This window comes from Peromyscus leucopus, chromosome 14, assembly GCF_004664715.2.
Source record: "Peromyscus leucopus breed LL Stock chromosome 14, UCI_PerLeu_2.1, whole genome shotgun sequence".
NCBI lineage: Eukaryota > Metazoa > Chordata > Mammalia > Rodentia > Cricetidae > Peromyscus > Peromyscus leucopus.
In genome coordinates this window covers 20,909,402-20,928,565 of record NC_051075.1, presented here as the reverse complement: position 1 = coordinate 20,928,565, position 19,164 = coordinate 20,909,402, and the positions used below count along the sequence as shown (strand labels likewise).

The following is a 19,164-nucleotide window of genomic DNA, read 5'->3' as shown; positions in this document are numbered from 1 at the left end:
GTACTTGGAAATACCTCTCCAGAGTAGCCTTAATACCCTATGTGCGCACCAGCGTGGTTTTTCACGCTCTCCAACTTAAGACATGGTTTCACTTCTGCCAATCTAGTGGAGCCAGGAGGTTCCTCCAGTCCCACCAGCCCCGCAGTCCTGCAGCTGTTTATAAAGCAATCATTCAGAGACTTACATTATTTACAAACTGTGCCTATAGCAGGCCTCTTGCTAACTAGCTCTTATATCTTCAGTTAACCCATTTCTATTTATCTGTGCTTTGTCACATGGCTTCATGGCATTACCTATTCTCTTATATCTCGCTTCTCCTGGTGGCTGAGATCAGCTCTCAGTGTCTCTCTCTCTTTCCTTTCTTATTCCTGTCTCTCTCTTGGATTTCCACCTGCCTCTAAGCGGCCTTGCCATAGGCCAGTGCAGCTTTACTTATCAACCAATCAGAGCAACACATATTCACAGCATATAGAAAGACATCCCACAGCAATCTTAAGAAGTTACCTTTAATCAGCCCTGGGACCCAACAGCTATAATGCCAGGAAAAGTCAAACATTAGTAACAGAACTAAGCAATTTAGCAACATGAACAAATGTCCAGAAATGTGGGGCACAGTAAGATGAGCACGGACAAACTGTAGAGAGGGTTCATGCATGTCAAGCCCAAGAACAGACAGAGCTCATCTGTGCTGATAACATCGGAAAGCACTTGCCTGGGGGAGTGGGGGGGGCGCCTCAGGGGCTGCCTGGAAGGGTTCCAGATGCACTTTCTGAACACTGGAAGGCGGTGTCTGCAGTTCCTACTGACTGCTTCCTCCTCTGGTAGGCGGTGCTTTCTACACAGCGGAGACTAGTGACCACGCCAAGCTGCATTACCACAGCTCCTGGGCGCTCATCCTCCACGCTGCTGCACTGTGGCTCACCAGCACAGGCTTCGCTGACCCGGAAGAAGAAGCTGCCAATCTTTCAAGGCCTGTAACTCCGACTTCCATGTGCCAGGGCTCATCATCTTCTGGGGCTACAGTGAAGTCCCCGGAGGATGTCTACACTGACCGGTTCCATCTGATTTTAGGTCAGCTTTTCAAAGAGCCTAACAGTGCCAGCGGGCTTATCCTTGAGTTGTGCCTTACTGCCTGCCTCCCCCTGGGGACTGTCACCTCATTCTTTGCTGCTTGTTGGTGACATCATTAGTGAAGCTAAAATATTACAAATTGTATTATACTAAGTCTAGAATCCTGTCACAAGTTGGCTTCGCTGTCAAGTTGATCAACTACAGAATTTACAAAAGAAGTTTAGTCCCTTCCTTTCTACAGAAGTTTTTGATTGGTGGGTGAGGGGGGTTGTTTTGAGACAGGATCTCAGAATGTAGCCCAGGCTGGCCTGGAACTTCTCACTCCCAAGTCTGAGATTCCAGAAGTGTGCCGCCACATCCAGCTTTCCATAGTTCTGTTTGTTTTATATGTAGGCATGTGTGCCTTCTGTGTCTGTAAGTGCATGTGAGTGTAGGTGCCCGTTGAGGCCAGAGGAGGCTTTGGTTCCCTGGAGCTGCCGGTGTGGATGCTGGGAACTGAACTCGGGTCCCCTGAAAGAGCTGTATGTGCACTTAACCACTGAGCTGTCTCTCCAGAAGAGAGGCTTCTACAGATAGATGTTCTGAATTTCCTGCTATATACGTTTTTTAAAAAAATAGGATTATGCTGGTGTGTTTTCATTAAGTTGTTCCCAAAAGTTGCAGGTTTCAAAAAATGTACGTTCAGTGACTTTTTAAAAGGAAAACCAGGAGACTCCGCAGTTATGAATTGTTGCTGCTCTCCCAGAGGACCTGAGTTCAGTTCCCAGAACCGACTTTAGGATACTCACAATCACCTGTAACTCCATCTCCAAAGATCCAACGTCCTCTTCTGGACTCCGTAGACACACACACACACACACACTCTTTTAGTTTAAAATTATTATTTTCTTCTATTTGTATGGTGTTTGGCTTGCATGTATATCTGCCCACTACTTACATGCTCCATGCCCATAGAAGCCAGGTGTCATATCCCCTGAAACTTGAGTTATAATCACTTGTGAGCTACCATGTAGATGCTGGGAATCAAACTCAGGTCCTTTGGAAGTGTTCATTAACCACTAAGACATCTCTTCAGTCACTAAGATTATTTTTAATTAAAAAGAAAGAAAATTAGTCCAGTATGGTAGCATATACTTGTAATCCCATCACTTGGGAGGTAGAGACAGGAGAAACAAGAATCCAACACAAGTCCAAGGCCAGCCTTGACTACATGAGTGTGACTACATGTCACACACACACACACACACACACACACACACAACTGTATTATTATTTACTTGCGCTGTCTCTGCGAAGTCAGTGTGATTATCTTATCACACTGACTTATTTAACTAAGGATCTCAGAAGCCTCTCCTTGGCCTTTCGCAGGAATCAGTGTAGAGTTCCTGTGTTCCCTGCGATCAGACGTGACCATGGAGAGCATCACCGCTTGCCTGCATGCACTGCAGGCCCTTCTCGATGTTCCTTGGCCCAGATCTAAAATCGGCAGTGATCAGGTGATGTATTGTACTTTGAGTAGGCTTCCGTGGCTTCAAGAACAGAAATGTATTCAGGTTCCTACACTGAACAGGACTGAGCAGAGATCACAAAAGAAAGCGCCCCAGCCAGCCCTGGGATGCGCTGGAGTTTGGGGACCCAGCACAGCAGCCATCGTTCCGTGTGGCGATCTTTTCTTTTCTGTGAACCCACTCTTTGCACTCATCTCTGTCTTATTTTGCATTTCTCCCAAGAGACAAAGTACTTGATGTATACCGCTGTCCGTGACCAAGTCTCCCTGTGGTCTGAGCTCTCCTCCTGGTCTTCAGTCTGGCTATGGTACCAGGATGGCTGCAGAGTCCACCATCTCTTCTGACTGATTAGAGGAAGTGGGGGGTCAGGGAGGTGCTCTTTGCAGCCTGTGTGATTTGTCCTGTCGCTGACTCCAGTTTTAAGGTCAATGGGTTCTGTGATTTTCTAAGCTCTTATTTAATTATTATTATCACTGATTAGGCTTAAAGCATTAGTTGGGGTTTTATCTGAGTTGAATTGACCTTAACTAAATTATAAACTGTGTTGTGATTATTTCCTTTTTCTTTTTCAGTGGGAGGTGTTGTTTTTTTTCAAGATAGGGTTTCTCTGTGTATCCCTGGCTGACCTGGAACTCACTCTGTAGACCAGGCTGGCCTCGAACTCAGAGATGCACCTGCCTCTGCCTCTGAAAGGCGTGTGCCTCTACACCTGGCTGTTTTCTGGCTGCATTCTTGTGTGTATGGTGGATGTATTTGCATATCCATGAGGGAGGGAGCCCTCAGAGGTAACTCCTGGAGCTAGGGGTTTGGTTGTGAGTGCTGGGAACAGAATCCAGGTCCTCTGCAGCGACAAGTGCTTTTAACCCCTAAGCCATCTCTCCAGCCCCCAAAGAAAGAAAGCAACCAGAGTAACCAATGAGAAGAGAAGGGAGGCAGTGGGAGAGGTGGCTCAGTGGTTAAGGGCAGAGGACCCAGGTTCAGTCCCCAGAACCCACATGGGGGCTCACAACCACCTTAACTCAGTTTCCGGGGATCTGATGGCCCCTTCTGACCTCCTCCAACACCATACATATGTACAGGTGAAATATTCATACACACGAAATGAAAATAAATAAAATCCTAGAGAAAGGAAAGGGAAACGGAGTAGGGATTTTCCGGGGTACTTTAAAGATCTACCTTAGTATTACTTCTCCTTCTTCCTTCATCGTTACAGGAGACTTGAATATTAGTCATAGAGTCTACCTGTCAGCCTTCATGCTTTTTTGGCTCTGTCTCCAATATCATTTTAGAATTTGGGTGAAAATGATCTCTTGTCATAGTACCATCTCCCACCAAAATGAGCCAGGAAATGTTCTGCAATTGGTTAAAATGTTACAAGCCAAGCATGGTGATACACACCTGAAACTCCAGCATTGTGGGGCAGAGGCGGGAGGATCAGGAGTTCAAGGTCATCCTTGGCAAGTTTAAGGCCAGGCAAGGCTACTAAGACTGTCTCAAAACCAACAAAAGAAGTGTTGATATCTACCATTATTGCTCTAGCCAAAAAAAAAAAAAAAAAAAAAAAAAAAAAAAAAAAATTTTTTTTTTTTTTTGAGACAGGGTTTCTCTGTGTAGCTTTGTGCCCTTCCTGGATCTAGCGCTGTAGACCAGGCTGGCCTCAAACTCACAGAGATCCGCCTGGCTCTGCCTCCCGAGTCCTGGGATTAAAGGTGTGCGCCACCACCGCCCAGCAAAAATTTATTTTTAAAAAAGAATTTATTAAATTCTCCTTTTCTGAATTTGTCATGGCATTTAGCATTGTTATTTTGACACACACACGAGTGTAATTTCCAATAGTGTCCACTCCGTGTTTTCTGACAGGACTTGGGTATTGAATTGCTGAACGTCCTACACCGAGTAATTTTGACCAGAGAGTCGCCTGCCGTTCAGCTGGCTTCCCTGGAAGTGGTGAGGCAGATTATCTGTGCGGCCCAGGAACACGTGAAGGAGAGGAGACGGAGTGCGGAAGGTGGGTGTGAACTCCTAATGACGTAGCCGCTCCTTACCCCGGTTCTGGAGACCAAATCAGCGGGACTTCTCCGTGCTCAAGCGCTGTCCACTGCACACCGAGCACGCTGGTGCATCCTTGTTTTGGAGCGCTGCTCAGGGTGGCTGTGCCGTCTTGGTACTTTTCTAACTAGGGCAGATGGAGCATGTGTACGTAAGAAATAAAGGGGCAGAGTTGGGGCAGGGGTGCAGTTTCTGATGCATCAGGGACCTGGCTTCTGATCTTAGGGCCCAGCCACTGTCAGCCTGTAAGGTGACAGTCGCCGTCGGAGCTACTGCTGTCGGGTCTCATCTATCACGGCAAGGAGATAAGTTTAACCAGCACAGATTTAAGGCTGAATGGATCATAGGGTTGTTTTGGTTTGGTTTATCCATTGCATGGGAAGTCACAGTAAAGACAGCTACCTTTAACTTGAGAAGTGCCTTTTCCGTCAGCTCTTCACCGCCGACACTGAGCCACTAATGCATGGCCTTCTAGAAACGAGTCCCAGTGCCGTCTACTTGACCCCACACATTGCTCCAGCATCGTTCCCTGTCTTTCAGTGGACGATGGCGCCTCTGAAAAGGAGACCCTGCCAGAGTTCGGTGAAGGAAAGGACACGGGAGGACTTGTACCTGGGAAGTCATTGGTCTTTGCAACCCTGGAGTTGTGTGTCTGCATCCTCGTTAGACAGCTCCCGGAACTAAACCCGAAGTTGACGGGTAGCCCAAGAGTACAAACTGCGAGGCCACAGACCCTGTCAGAGGAAGGAAGTAGACTGGTCACCGCTGCCTTGGTCATCCTCGCCGAGCTTCCTGCCGTGTGCTCTCCTGAAGGTATGCCGTGCGTGTGGTGTGCTCTCCTGAAGAAGGTGTGTCGTGTGTGTGGTGTGCTCTCCTGAAGAAGGTGTGCGTGTGGTGTGCTCTCCTGAAGAAGGTGTGTGCCGTGTGTGGTGTGCTCTCCTGAAGGTGTGCCGTGTGTGGTGTGCTCTCCTGAAGGTGTGCCATGGGGTGCAATTGACCCGAGAGCAGTGTCTTTAACCTTCCTAAAGCTGCGCCCCTTAATACAGGTCCTCCTGGTGTGGCGACCCCCCCCCAATGAATCATAATGTAAATATGTGATATGTGACCCCCAGTGGGCCATGACCCACAGGTTGAGAACCACTGCCCTAGAGGGGAGAAGTAGCCTAGTTGCTGGTTATTTTTCCATTGAATGACTACAGACCCAAACATTTGAGTACTTTTTATAATTCTAGAAGATTAGTTTTACAGTCTAGTGTAATTTGTTCCACGAAAAAGGTGAAAGTGAAATATGATAGATGAACTCACTTTCTGAGATTGACTTTGTTGTTCCGTTTCTAGGTATTGAACCCAGGTCTGGAGCATGTGAGGGTGTGTCCTGACCATCTCTTTAAAATGTAGTCTCTAGCTGACAGTGTTTTAGGTCAAGTAGTAGTGCTTGGCCATTTTTTCTCTGTGCAGTATCTGGGAGATAGTTCTGGCTCCGTGATGACAGATTTGTCCTGATGCCCTGTTCTGTTGCAGACCAAATCCATTCAGTTCTTTCAATAGCTGTTAGGGCTCTGTGTGGGCTCTGCTGAATCCACTGCCTCCCAGAAGGCTTCCTGTTCCTCCTGTTGTTGGCGGTCACTCACGCTTTCTGTGAGCTGAAGTGACCTCAGTCTGGGGCAGGGCGTCCACTCTGCCACCACGCGTGTGTTGGTCAGAGACAGCTCTTCGGGTTGGTTCTCCCTGCTGTTTGGAGGCAGCGCCTGTTGTTTCTGTCACGTGGTGCATCCTGGGGGTGGCTGAGCTGCAAGCTTCCGGTGATTCTGCCTCCCATCTCGCCGTAGGGATGTTAGAGTTACAGATGTTCACCGCTGTGTCCCGCTTTTGTTATGGTTCTCGGGATAAATCCAGGTCATCAGGCTCCTACAGCCCATACTGCACGGATCCAGCCTTTTCAGCGTTTTCTTCGTGCAGAGTTCAATTCCAGTCTCGCCATATCAGACAATGTTTCCTGGAAACTACTCATACTGAGTTTGGTTTGTCTGTGTATATTCACTGTTTCTAATGAAGACCTATAGCTTTCTCCAACATGTAGCTAGTGCATATAAAGATAATACGTGTGTAGAAGTATCTCATTTCCAATTAAAAGGTGTGTTCTGTACAAAATCTAGCACAGGAGCTGAGAAGATGTCTCAGCTGGTGCAGTGCCCACCAGGCCAGCCTGAGAGCCGAGTTGAGGAGCACAGAACCCTCCGAAAAGCTGAGCCTGCGGTGCACATCTGTAATCCAGCGCTGCTGGAGAGGAGAGGGCAGCACCAGTGATCGCTGGAGCTCCTGAGGCAGCCTTCCCACTGCTGAGGAGCTCCTGGTTCAGTGAGAGGCTGTCTCAGAAGATAAAGTGGGGGGTGGGGGAAGATGCCCAGTGTGACGCCTGGGCTCCACATGAACGCACCAGAAATACTTTTAAAATCTGTCCCATGGTGTTGGTAAAGGTGCTTTCCACCAAGCCTGACAGACAACTCAGAGCCCAGTCCCAGAACCAACATGGTAGGAGAGAACTAATTCTTGCAAGTTGTCCTCTGACCTCCATATGCACACCATGAGTGCAGGTGCTGTGGCCAGAGATGTCAGCTCCCCTAGAGCTGAGTTATGGGCCAATGTGAGCTTCCCAGTGTGGCTGCTGAGAACCGAGCTTAGGTCCTCTGGAAAAGCAGCAAATGTTCTTAACCACTGAGCCATCTCTCCAGCCCCTCCATGAAAACCTGTACTAAATTGTCGTAAGTGGCTTCTACAAATTCCATGGAAAAGAGTTTTAATATAAAATAAATGTAACAGCTGGGCATGGTGCTGCACACCTTTAATCCCAGCACTTGGGAGGCAGAGGCAGTTGGATCTCTGTGAATTTGAGTTTAGCTTGGTCTACAGAGGGAGTTCTGGGACAGCCAGGGCTGTTACACAGAGAAACCCTGTCTCAAAAAGCAAAATAAATAAATAAATAAATAAATAAATAAATAAATAAATAAACAAACTAATAATAACAGTAATAATAAATAAATAAATTTAAGTGTCAAATAAAATGCCTGTCACTAAAATGCGAAGGTCTCAATTTGGATCCCCAGTGCCCACTCAGAAGCCAGAAATTGTGGTATCTTAGTTAAGGTTTCTATTGCTGTGAAGAGACACCATGACCACGGCAACTCCGATAAAGGAAAACATTTAATTGGATGGCTCACTTACAGTTTCAGAGGTTTAGTCCGTTATCATCATGGCAGTGTGCAGGCAGACATGGTGCTGGAGGAGGAGCTGAGAGTTGTACATCTTGACCTGTAGACAGCAGAAGCACTTGTATGCCACACTGGGAGTATAGGAGACCTCAAAGCCGACCCCCACAATGACATGCTTCCTCCAACAAGCTCACACCTCCTAATAGTGCCACTCCCTATGAGCTTATGGGAGCTCGTTACAAACTGCCATAATCTCCAAAACAAAAGATCTTGTAAAAATATTTTAAATAAGTAGAATAGTCATGAAACTTACATCACATTGTGAATATGCTTAGAGCTAATGGATTGCATACCCTCAAAATGTAAAGATAGGCTAGACATAGAGGTGCACACCTGTAATGCCAGCACTCCACAGAGTCCAAGACACTAGAGTTAGGAGTTCAAATCCAGCCTGGATACACAGTGGTGTCGTATCTTAAAAGCAACAGAAAATAAATAAACTAGAACAAATAATATTGGATAAGCTTAGTTGTGCATGCAGATCTTTGTGAGTTCGAGGCCAGCCTGGTCTGCAGAGTGAGTTCAAGGATAGCCAGGGCTATACAGGCAAACCCTGTCTCAAAAAAAAAAAAAAAAAAAAAAAAAAATGAAGATGGATAGATTGATGTCAAAAGTTTAATACTAAGTGATACAGCAAAAATGACATTTCCAGTTACAACTATCAGAATTTGACCCAACTGTGTAAATCTTAATCATAGGGGAGATGGTTCCGATGATAGATAATTGACTGCCTTACAAGCTTAAGGACTTGAGTTGGGTCCCAAGCACCACATTAAAAAGAGCTGGGTGGGTATGCTGGCACACACTTGTAGTCCCAGTACTAGGAAGGCGGAGAGGGCTTGGACTAGCCTGTGTAGGCTGATGGGCAACCCTCAGGCCAGTGACAGACTGGTTTTGTTTCGTAATTTAATTGAGCTACTGAACTCTCTCAGTAGTTGTAATTTATAGGGAATACTCTAGGGTTTTCCTGTGGGTGGTGTTTTGGAAAGGATGAGTTGGTGCTACCGAATGAACCCACAGCACGTGTGCAGTAGTGGGGGCTGTGCTCTGAGCCCAGAGAAACGACAGAGAATCTGGAAGTCTCTAACCCTGTTGTACTCCCTGACAACTGACTTCCTTTTCTAGCTGCATTTATTTCATTTTATGTGTGTGAGTGCTCTGCCAGAACGTATGTGTGTGTGACGTGCATTTCTGGTTCTCACGGGGGTCAGAAGAGGGCATCACATCTTCTGAAACTGGAGTTGTGGTCTGTTGTGAGCCACTGTGTGGGTTCTAGAGATCAAACCTAGGTTCTCTGCAAGAGCAACAAGTGCTTTTAACTGATAACGCCATCTCTCCTAGCCCTCCTTGAGGACTTTAGAAAAGACACCTGCTGAAATGCAGTTTGACTTTGTCTTGCAGGAAGCATCTCAATTCTCCCTACTGTATTGTACCTTGCGATTGGAGTCCTCAGAGAAACTGCTGTGAAATTCCCTGGGGGCCAGTTGTCCTCAACGGTCACAGCCTCCCTGCAAGCTCTGAAAGGAATCCTAACCTCTCCGATGGCCCGAGCGGAAAAGAGCCACGCAGCTTGGACCAGCCTCCTCCAGAATGCTCTAGCAACCGTGCTCGACTGTTGGAGTCCAGGTCAGCAAGACTGTTCGCGGTTTTAAAGTGAGAGGCATGGCTGTTGGTTCTAGGATGAGCTGTTCCGTCCTCCTATTTGGTAGTCTGTCTTGTGCCCAGCGGATGTGTAGAGTGTTCAGATAGACCTTATCCCATCTTCCTCGTCCTGTTTGCAGTTGGCATGATTCACTCAGTTTGAGTTTGTGCAGCAAGAGGAGGACCCCATCATGATGGGAAGAGACGCCAAAGAATTCAGTCACAGAAGCCTAAGGAAAGGCGGAGCACACTGTTAGTGTCAGCACTCAGGAGGCAGAGGCAGGCGGATCTCTGAGTTCAGAGGCCAGGCTGGTCTACAGAGCGAGTTCTAGGACAGCCAGGCTACAGAGAAACCAAAAGGAAAAAAATAGAGTCATAGTAGAATGGTGAGCAGGGCATGCTTTGATACAGTTAAGAGCTAAAGACACAAGTCTAGATGGGCTCCTCCTGGAAAGACAGACCTCAGGAGGAAGTACAGATAGGGTCGAGGTACTGTTGTTTTCCCTGAGACAAACAGAATCTTGCTGTGTAGCCCAGGATTGCTTTGATCTCAGCATCACCCTGCTCCCTAGTGCTGGCATTACAAGTCCATGCCATCGACCTGGCAAGAAGGTTTTGTTTTCAGAGCCCCACTAGTTCAAGTCCATATTTAAAAGGAGGTGGAGAATGTGCAGAGTCGGGATTAGAGAGCAGATGGACTAACGGACAGCACAGTTTAAATAAACGGACAGCACGGTTAAATGCGTTAACCTCTGCCAGCAAAAGGGAGGAAGAAGAGGAAAGATGGAGAAGTGTTGTTCGTTTTGATGGTGTCCATCATAGCGAACTTCGAGGTCTTCACAGATGCACGGTATGTGTGCTCTCAGAGTGTGTCAAGAGGACTGAGATGTTACAACATTAACGTGAGATAATCAGCTCCTGCTGTGGTAAATGGTAAACGTTTGTAACAGGTTGATAATCAGCTCCTGCTGTGGTAAATGGTAAACGTTTGTAACAGGTTGCCTCCCAGCGAGCCTAATGCTGCCTGTTATCCCAACATTTGGCAGTAGAAGCAGGAAAATCAGGAGTTCAAGGCCATCCTTAGTTACATAGTGAGTTCAGGGCCAGCCTGGCCAGGCCATGCCCTCTCTCAGACAAACAAACAAAAAAACTTAGTGGTTCTTTTAAAAGAGAAAAACATCCCAGGATTTAGCCTCTCATGAAATTACTGCTAGGCCATTGGCCAGGCTGCAGCCAGCGGATTGGATTCCAGGATGACCCCCTCAGACAGCTGTTGGCAAGGGGCTGTTTTCTACTGCGTGGGCCTCGAGAGCGGCCTGCTGCTCAGCACACTTTCATCCATCCCCAGTAAATAAAGGGGTAGTGAAGGAGGTTTAGGAGAAATGGGAAGAGGACCCTGGAGACGTTTACCTTGATGAAATTAAATATTTTTACTAAACTAATAGCTGAGTGTGCTGTGGTTTGAGTTGCTCTGAGTGACTAGAGGAAACTTTGCTGGAGAGAAAGCAGGAGAGCCCCTGGATGCCAGTGTAGTCTCTGGAATCAGACTGTCCGCTTTCCTTACTTCCCGTGTCCTGGGCACATGACCAGATTCCCGCTTCTTACACATGAGATGCTGCTGCCAGGGTAAATGTCTGGCTAGTACGAAGCACTCCGGCACTGCTGTGTGCTTCACTTGGTTACCTGTGTGCCAACTCACTCATCCGTAAATGCCCGTTCACAGCATCTCCTCTCACTGCGTCTCCTCTCGGTGGTCAGCCTCAGTGGCACCTCAAGACTTTCTGTCACTGGATGTCGCTTGTCCTGAGTCACTGTCTATGGCATTTTTATTTCTGTGATAGGGTCTCATGTAGCCCAGGCTGATCTGGAATTCTCTTGCAGAGAATGGCCTGAATCCCAGACTCTCCTGCCCCAGCCTTCCCAGGTGCTAAGATCACAACTTGAGGCACCATGTTCCTGCTTTTGTTGTTTGTTTTGTTTTGATTTGGTTTGGTCGGTTTTTCAAGACAAGGTTTCTTTGTTTAGCCTTGGCTGTCCTAGAACTAGTTCTATAGACCAGGCTGGCCCCAAACTCACTGAGATAGAAACTGCAGGGCGTTTCTGATTTCTTACTGTTTTTATAAGCATGGACCTTGTTCCCGGCTGAACCTAAATTCTGTATGTGATTCCCACTTGATAGTGAAGTCGTATTCTCATTGCCGAAGAGGGAAGGCTGGCATGTGTTTTTAAGTACTTAGTGAATTAATATGACTGATGTCATTTGTTTATAAATAACCATTTGTGGGCTGGGGGTGTAGCTCAGTGAGAGAGTACTTGTCTGACATGCACAAAGCCCTGGATTCTGTCCCAGCACCACACACACTTGGCATGGTGGCTCAGCATGTAAGCCCAGCCAGCACGCAGGGGCTGCAGGAGAGGAAACATCAGCAGCCACAGAGCAGGCTGGAGGCCAGCCTAGGCTATGTGAGAGTCTGTTTTCTTGTTTTGTTTTGTTTTGTTGTTGTTGTTGTTGATTCATATCACTTATCTCAGCCAGAAGCCAAAGAAGCATTAAAAAAAAAAAACTAGTAAGTTGAGTTTGCTAACTTTCCCTTTCAAAATAATCCATAGCTCCTTCATTAAAAATACTTAATTAGAATATCACTTTGGAAAATGAAAGTAATTTATTTCTAATAGAAAATTTGATACACACTTGTAATCCTAATCCAAGCACTGGGAAATGAACAGGAAAACCACTGAAAACTGAAGCCGGCCTGGTCTGTGTAGTGAGGGCCAGCCAAGGCTACAGAGGGAAACCATGTCTCAAAAAAATAAATATGAAAGGAGTAGACGACTGATGTACCCTAGTAGGCTAGTGTGCGTGAAGCCCTGGGTTCAGTCCCAGGAACACATAAACCAGGCATGGTATTGCACACTTGTAATTCCAGCATTTGGGAAGTGAAGGCAGAAAGATCAAAAATTCACCCCTTTAATCCCAGCACTCAGGAGGCAGAGGCAGGCAGACCTCTGAGTTCGAGGCCAGTGTGATCTACAGAGTGAATTCTAGGACTACACCAAGAAACCTGGTCTTGAAAAACCAAAAACCAACAAACAAAAATTCAGGGTCATCCTGAGCTATATAGCAAGTTGAAGCCAGCCTGGGCTACATGAGACCCTTGCCTCAATAAAAAAAAAAAAAAAATTCATTCAAACCAAGGTAGGACCTCCACACTCTTTTCAGATTTTGAGAAGTATGTAGACAAAGTGCTACTATTTACCTGGCAGCCATATTAACAAAATGCAGAGGAAGAAGAACAGGCCAGTGGTGCGAGCACTCCATTGCACCCAAAGCGGGGACAGCAGACTGTGTGGAGCACTGTGTGTGCACTAGGAGCTGGGCAGAGGTGAGCAGCAAGATCTGCTGAGGCCAAGAGTTCAAAGGCCTACAGAGCCAGTCCCTGTCTCAAAACAAAACAAAAAATGACATCATAAAGTGCTAATACCTGTGAAAGCCACGAGTAACATGTATCCAAAATGCCTAAAGGTTAGCTCACCTGATTCTCATGCCCCACTTAATGTGAGAAAACTGAAGATACACTTACATGTCCACAGTCAGCCGGTCTCACATGTGTGCTATCCACCCCCACTGCACACCTGAGAGCCTTAAACCTAGAGCCTTCCGTGTGCCCGGCAAGTTCTTCACCACTGCGCTGCAGACCCAGCCCTCAGCGGTTCTTAAGAGTCAGCTTGTCTGCGGGGGGAGCAAAAACATTGCTAACCAAACTAAAGAGAGCTTCACAGCTGGGTGGTGGTGGCGCACGCCTTTAATGCCAGCACTCTGGGCGGCAGAGGCAGATCTCTGTGAGTTCAAGGCCAGCCTGTCTCAAAAAACCAGAGAGAGAGAGAGAGAGAGAGAGAGAGAGAGAGAACTTCATACAGAGAGATGCAGCAGTAAAAATGACCCTTCTACTAATCATTTCTCTCCAGTTGATGGAACACATCAAGAACTTGATGAAGTCAGTCTACTCACGGCCGTCACAGTATTTATTTTGTCTACCAGTCCAGAAGTGACGACCATCCCCTGCCTTCAGAAGCGCTGCATTGAGAAATTTAAGGCTGCCCTGGAGAGCAAAGACCCTGTGGTAAATGTCTTCTAGTAGATAGCTCTTTGCAGTAGGCATCTGTTTAGACTTCAAACCTTTGTCTTTAGGATTGTCGTACATACACTGTACTTCGTGATTTTGCTTGCTCCTACAAAAAGTATCCAGGGACGGGGTTGTGGTTGAGCAGGTACGTACGTACGTACGTGCCTAGCGTACAGAGGGCCTGGGTTTGCTCCCCAGAGCTATAGAAATCTAGCATGGTCGTGAGGCTTGCAATCCCAGCACTAGCAACTAGAGGCAAATAGCAGAGTTTAAGGCCAGCCTAAACTACATGAGACTGTCTCAAAAAAAAGGAGCCAGGCAGTGGTGGCACACACCTTTAATCACAGCACTCGGGAGGCAGAGACAGAAGGATCTCTGTGAGTTCGAAGCCAGCCTGGTCTACAGAGTGAGTTCCAGGATAGTCAGGGCTACACAGAGGGACCCTGTCTTGAAAAAGAAAACAAAACAAACAAAACATTGGTGTAACTTGCCAGAAGTGGCAGCCACACCTGTGATCCCGGCCCTGGGGACGCAAAGGCCAATCCCATCTGGATAGGGGATTCAGGCCAGCCAGGACTTCAGAGTGAGCACGGTCAAAACAAGGAGAGATGCCTTAGCAGCTAGCAGCACCCCCTGCCCTTCCAGAGGACCAGAGTTCAGTCGCCAGCACTCACATTGGTAGTTTACAGCCATTTGTAACTCCCAGAGGTCTGATGCCCTCTCCTGGCCTCCGTGGACACTTCTCTCATAGGCCCATATCCCCACACTGAAGCACATACATAATTAAAAACAGTCATTCATATGGCTATAGCACAGGGATTTTTAGGATCATTTGTAGATTTTCTTTTTAAAAAAATGAGGAATGATAGATTAGATTAAATGTTTCTTTTTTCATGTGATATAAAATTAGTTTGGAGCCCATACTCAGAAACATTTCTTACTCCCAAAGATATAGGAACCAGATTTTCTCAAGGGGAAAAAAAAATACCACTGCTTAAAATACTATCACGGTTTGAAGAGGCCATGTCTGGATGAGGTGTGTAGCCGGCTCCTTTATCCTTTGGTCGGGTTGTCATGGCTGCCTGCACGAGTGTGCAGCAGCTCCAGGTGGTGACTGTGACAAGTGATGACACCTTCTTAGTGTGGGCCAGGTGGCGTCCTGGAACCTCGAGACCGTGACATGTGGGTAGCAAATGCGTAGAATTTCGGTGTAAAATATTTTCTGAAAACAACAAATTAAGTTCAAATTTGTCTCTATTTTGTCAGTTTAGGTTGTTGGGGGGCGGTTAACGTCGTGGCTAGTTTTACACATGACAGAGAGGGACCGAGAGGAGGAGAATGGGCTGGAGGGACAGTGACCGTGCACGGCTGCCTTCCCCACGGTGCCTGTCCACATTGTTAGAACCACTGTTGCCGTCTGCTACCTGTCGGCAGGAGGACTTCCGAAGCCAAAGGAAAGGGGACTGAGTGTAAAAAGTTTGCAAGGGCATTTGTTCTCTGTGTTTCTTTAATGTGCAGTTTATTCTTGTCTTACCCCATTAGGTCCAGATGAAGACCTATCAGCTCCTACATTCCATTTTTCAGTATCCGAATCCGGCCATCTCCTACCCGTACATTTATTCTTTGGCGTCTTCCATTGTGGGGAAACTGCAGGAAATAGACAAGAGAAAGCCCGAAGACACGGCCGAGCTGCAGATCTTTCAGGAAGGAATAAAGGTCTTGGAAGCGTTGGTCACCATTGCCGACGAACAGCACCGTGAGTGTCAGTGCTGGTTCCCACCCTCCCCAGTGTCTGCCATCAGGCCACATCGCTTTCAGAGAGGCCACAGTGCTGTCCTCCAAGGCTGGTTTCTCCAGCGCCTGGCAGGGTTTGCAGGGCCCTGTCTCAAAGACAACAAACAAACAGAAGGTATGCTGGCACACTGCTGTAATTCCAGCACTCTTGAAGTGGAGACAGGAGGACCACCATGAGTCTGAGGCTAACCCAGCCTACGGGGTGAGACTGTCTGAAAAGAGAAAAAGAGGCAGGAAAAAGTCATGAGGCCCAGTTCTAGACAGAGAGCTACAAGCACCTTACAAGTGCTGAGAGAGTGCACTCAGTCTCCCTAGAGAGGAGCCCCAAGTGTTATCCTAAAGCAGTGGTCAGCCCTAAAATCGTAGACATAGTAGCATTAAATGGACTCAGCAGGTGGTATTTATTTTTGTATGTATACACACAAAACAATTTTAAAAAAAAGACATCGTGAATTTGAAAGAGAGTTGGAGACCTGGGAGAGGCTGAGAGGAGGAGGGAAATGATGTGAATATAGGAGACATATGTGAGATTGTTCAGTTTCATGTTTTAAGAAGAGAGCTGGAGAGAGAATTCAGTCGTTAACATTCTTACCTTGCCAGCATGAGGACCTGACTTCAGTCATCACAACCCAGGAATCCCAGCACTCAGGAGGTGGGGACAATCAAGTCTAGATAAGTTCTAAAGTCATCCTTGGTGAATTTGGGGCCAGACTAGTCCTAAAAAAAAAAAAAGAAAAGGCCGGGTGGTATGTTGGTGAAGGATGCTTTTAATCCCAGTGCCAAAGAATCAGGAACAGGTGATTGCTGGGGCTTCCTGGCCAGCCTAGCCTACACGGTGAGCTGTGGCCTCCACCTGCATGTGCTCCAAACACAATACACACGTGCACACACATACACACGCACTAAGCAGGTATGATGATAATCCCAGCTACAGGTAATATAGTGTGAGGAAAGGTGGGGTTATTTTCCCCCCAAGTGAAGAATGTACCTGAGCTCACTAACCCCCCTGAACCTGCCCTTTCTCGCCCCCAGGCTCTCAGCTGGTGGCCTGCCTTCTGCCAGTCCTCATCTCCTTCCTTTTGGATGAGAACGCTCTGGGATCAGCAACTTCGGTTATGAGAAGTCTACATGACTTTGCTTTGCAAAACCTCATGCAGATCGGGCCTCGGTATTCCTCAGTGTTCAGGAATGTCATGGCTTCTTCCCCAGCCTTGAAAGCCCGGCTGGAGGCTGCCGTAAAGGGCAATCAGGAAAGTGTCAGAGTGGAGGCGCCTTCTAAACATGCCAAGAACCTGGGCAGGAACTCAAGCATCCAATTAAAGACGAATTTCCTGTGATGCTGCTCCTCTGGGACACTGGGTACCAGATGTAACCCTTGGTTGTCTCCTTGCCTTGGGGACAGAAGTAAAACTTGAGACCCAAGTGCAGTGGAGATCCAGTTGATTGTTCTGATTTTAGGAGTGATTGAAAACTTCACATTCTTGCTAATTTCGCTTTTGTTTTGTTTTCTTTTACTAAGACCATGGAACTGTCAGAATTCTTGCCAGGCATTTCAAGAAACTGCCAAAGATCCCAATTTACTAAGTAATCCACTGCTTTGAGAATGACGGGATTTCCTCTGAGGGTCTGTGTGTTCGACCCTGACAGACGTCAGTGTGCTGTAAAGTCTCTGAACTCACACCGCATCCCAGTTGCTAACGTAAAGTCCTGCCGTATTCTGTAATAGCATCACACGTCATTGCAGTTCTCAGCAACATCAGTGATGAGAGCAGGGAAGGGGGCCTGAGGAGACCAAGGCAGGATGATCACCAAATTCTACACCAGCCCGGTCTACATAGCAAGCTCCAGACCAGCTAGGATACATGATAAGACTTCTCTCAAAAAGGAATTAACTAACAAACAAGCCAATTAATAATGCCAACAGTAAATAAATGATTGGAACGATCTTTAAGAACTGGATCTAGCTGGGCAGAGGCAGTGCACACATTTAATCCCAGCACTTGAGAAGCAGAAGCAGGCAGATCTCGTGAGTTTGAGGCCAGCCTGATCTGCAATGTGAGTTCCAGGACAGCCAAGGCTACACAGAGGGACCCTGTCTCGAAAAACCAAAAAAATAAAAAAATTAAAAATAAAAAGACCCAGATCTAGAATTCCCCAACATACACTAAGACAGCCAGCGTCAGCCTCCCCGTGTGTTTGAGGCTGTGCTCTTTTAAGGAGGTTTATGCTGAGGGCACACTTGAGTGCTTTTATAGAGAACAGAACGTCTCCATCCTACTGTTCTTCAGATGGATTTTCTGTTACCTCGGTTCCATTTTGTTGTTTTTATTTGTGGAAATGATTCATATTGAGAGCTTAATGGAGATTCGTGTCTATATCGATAGATTATATGAATGTCAAATTTAGTACAACAGATTTAGAACTTCGGTGAATACAAATATGTTTTTTTAACACAGAATGTATTTTAATATAAAAATCTAATGATAAAGTCACATTGGTTGAAAACTATTTTGGGCTGTGTTCACGATCACTGACTTTCCCGCCGCTGCAGTATTGTCCTGTGTGACTGAGCACTGTCAGAGCCATGCAGCGTCCTGTTGACATTCACGACCTGCAGGGACAAAGGCGTGCTCAGAATCGAGAACGGATGGGAGCAGGAGCCACGCTGGACTCTATTTTAGTATGTTTGTATGTAAATACTCTTGTAAAGCTTTCAGAGTGGAAAACATTTGACAACCTCTAACACTACAATCAACTTTTCTATATTACACAAATAAAGCTAATTTTCTTTAATGTTCTTGTATCTTGAATTATTTCATCCAGGAAAGGTGAGCAGTTTTTCTCACAGATTGGAAACAGTCCCCTTAACTTGGCTTTGGTTCTCTGGCGCATCCCCCACAGTGATTTCGAGTGTCCTCCTGTAGGCTTGAATATCTGTTTTCTGTTGTTCTCGTCTGAAATGCCCTTCCCTCTCCCTGGTCCTTTCTGTGGCTGTGGACTCCATCTCCTTTCAGGCCTGGGCCAAGTCTTGATAACAACACGTTGTACCACCAAATTGAACTTCTGCCTCACTCATCTGTGTAGCTGTCGGTCACTACTACAGTGTAGTGCCTAATACACTCGTCAGTCCAGTGTTCTAGCTTACCTCCCTTTAGATGGCTTCCAATAATCTTGCCCCTGTGCCATTGACTACAGGCATCATCCTGAGTGATGGATGACCACGAACAGCAGCTGAGTTACTCTGGTGTGAGCCAGACTTGGACTCAGGAGCATACCCCTTTACCAAGGAAAATGCAGCCCCATGCTCTCTGGATATAATCTATTCCTTTGACTATTAGAGGCTGTTTTAGTGACTGGTCGCTTGCTGTAAAGAGACACCAGGAGCAAGGCAACTCTTATAAAAGAAAACATTTTATCGGGGGCCTGTGTACAGTTTAAAAAGTCCTTTAACCTGACAGGAAGCAGATAAGCATGGATCTAGAGCAGTAACTGAGAGCTACCTCCTGATCCCCAGGCAACAGGCAGAGAGACACAGGATATGGTGTAGACTTTTGAAACCTCAAGGCCCACCCCCCAGTGACATACGTTCTCTAATAGGGCCACACTTAATCCTTCCAAACAGCTCATTGACTGGGGACTTAAGCATGTAATATATAAGCCTAGGGGTAAGGTGGGGGGGGGGGGAATAGGGACTTTTATTGTTTTATC

The 19,164-nt window shown here is 46.7% G+C and overlaps 1 protein-coding gene across 2 annotated transcripts in view; it reads left to right on the top strand.

Moving 5' to 3' along the window:
- The window catches only part of Heatr5a (HEAT repeat containing 5A), a 109,227-nt gene extending 90,974 nt beyond the window's left edge, over positions 1-18,253 (top strand). For both annotated transcript variants that reach the window (XM_028869683.2, XM_028869680.2), the window contains 8 exons: positions 826-1,071; positions 2,440-2,567; positions 4,440-4,587; positions 5,169-5,441; positions 9,299-9,523; positions 13,505-13,659; positions 15,205-15,418; positions 16,489-18,253. In XM_028869683.2, the coding sequence (XP_028725516.1) occupies positions 826-1,071; positions 2,440-2,567; positions 4,440-4,587; positions 5,169-5,441; positions 9,299-9,523; positions 13,505-13,659; positions 15,205-15,418; positions 16,489-16,793 (1,694 nt within the window). In that variant the 3' untranslated portion in view covers positions 16,794-18,253. The remainder of the gene's footprint in view (positions 1-825; positions 1,072-2,439; positions 2,568-4,439; positions 4,588-5,168; positions 5,442-9,298; positions 9,524-13,504; positions 13,660-15,204; positions 15,419-16,488) is intronic.
- Positions 18,254-19,164: the final 911 nt, after the last annotated feature.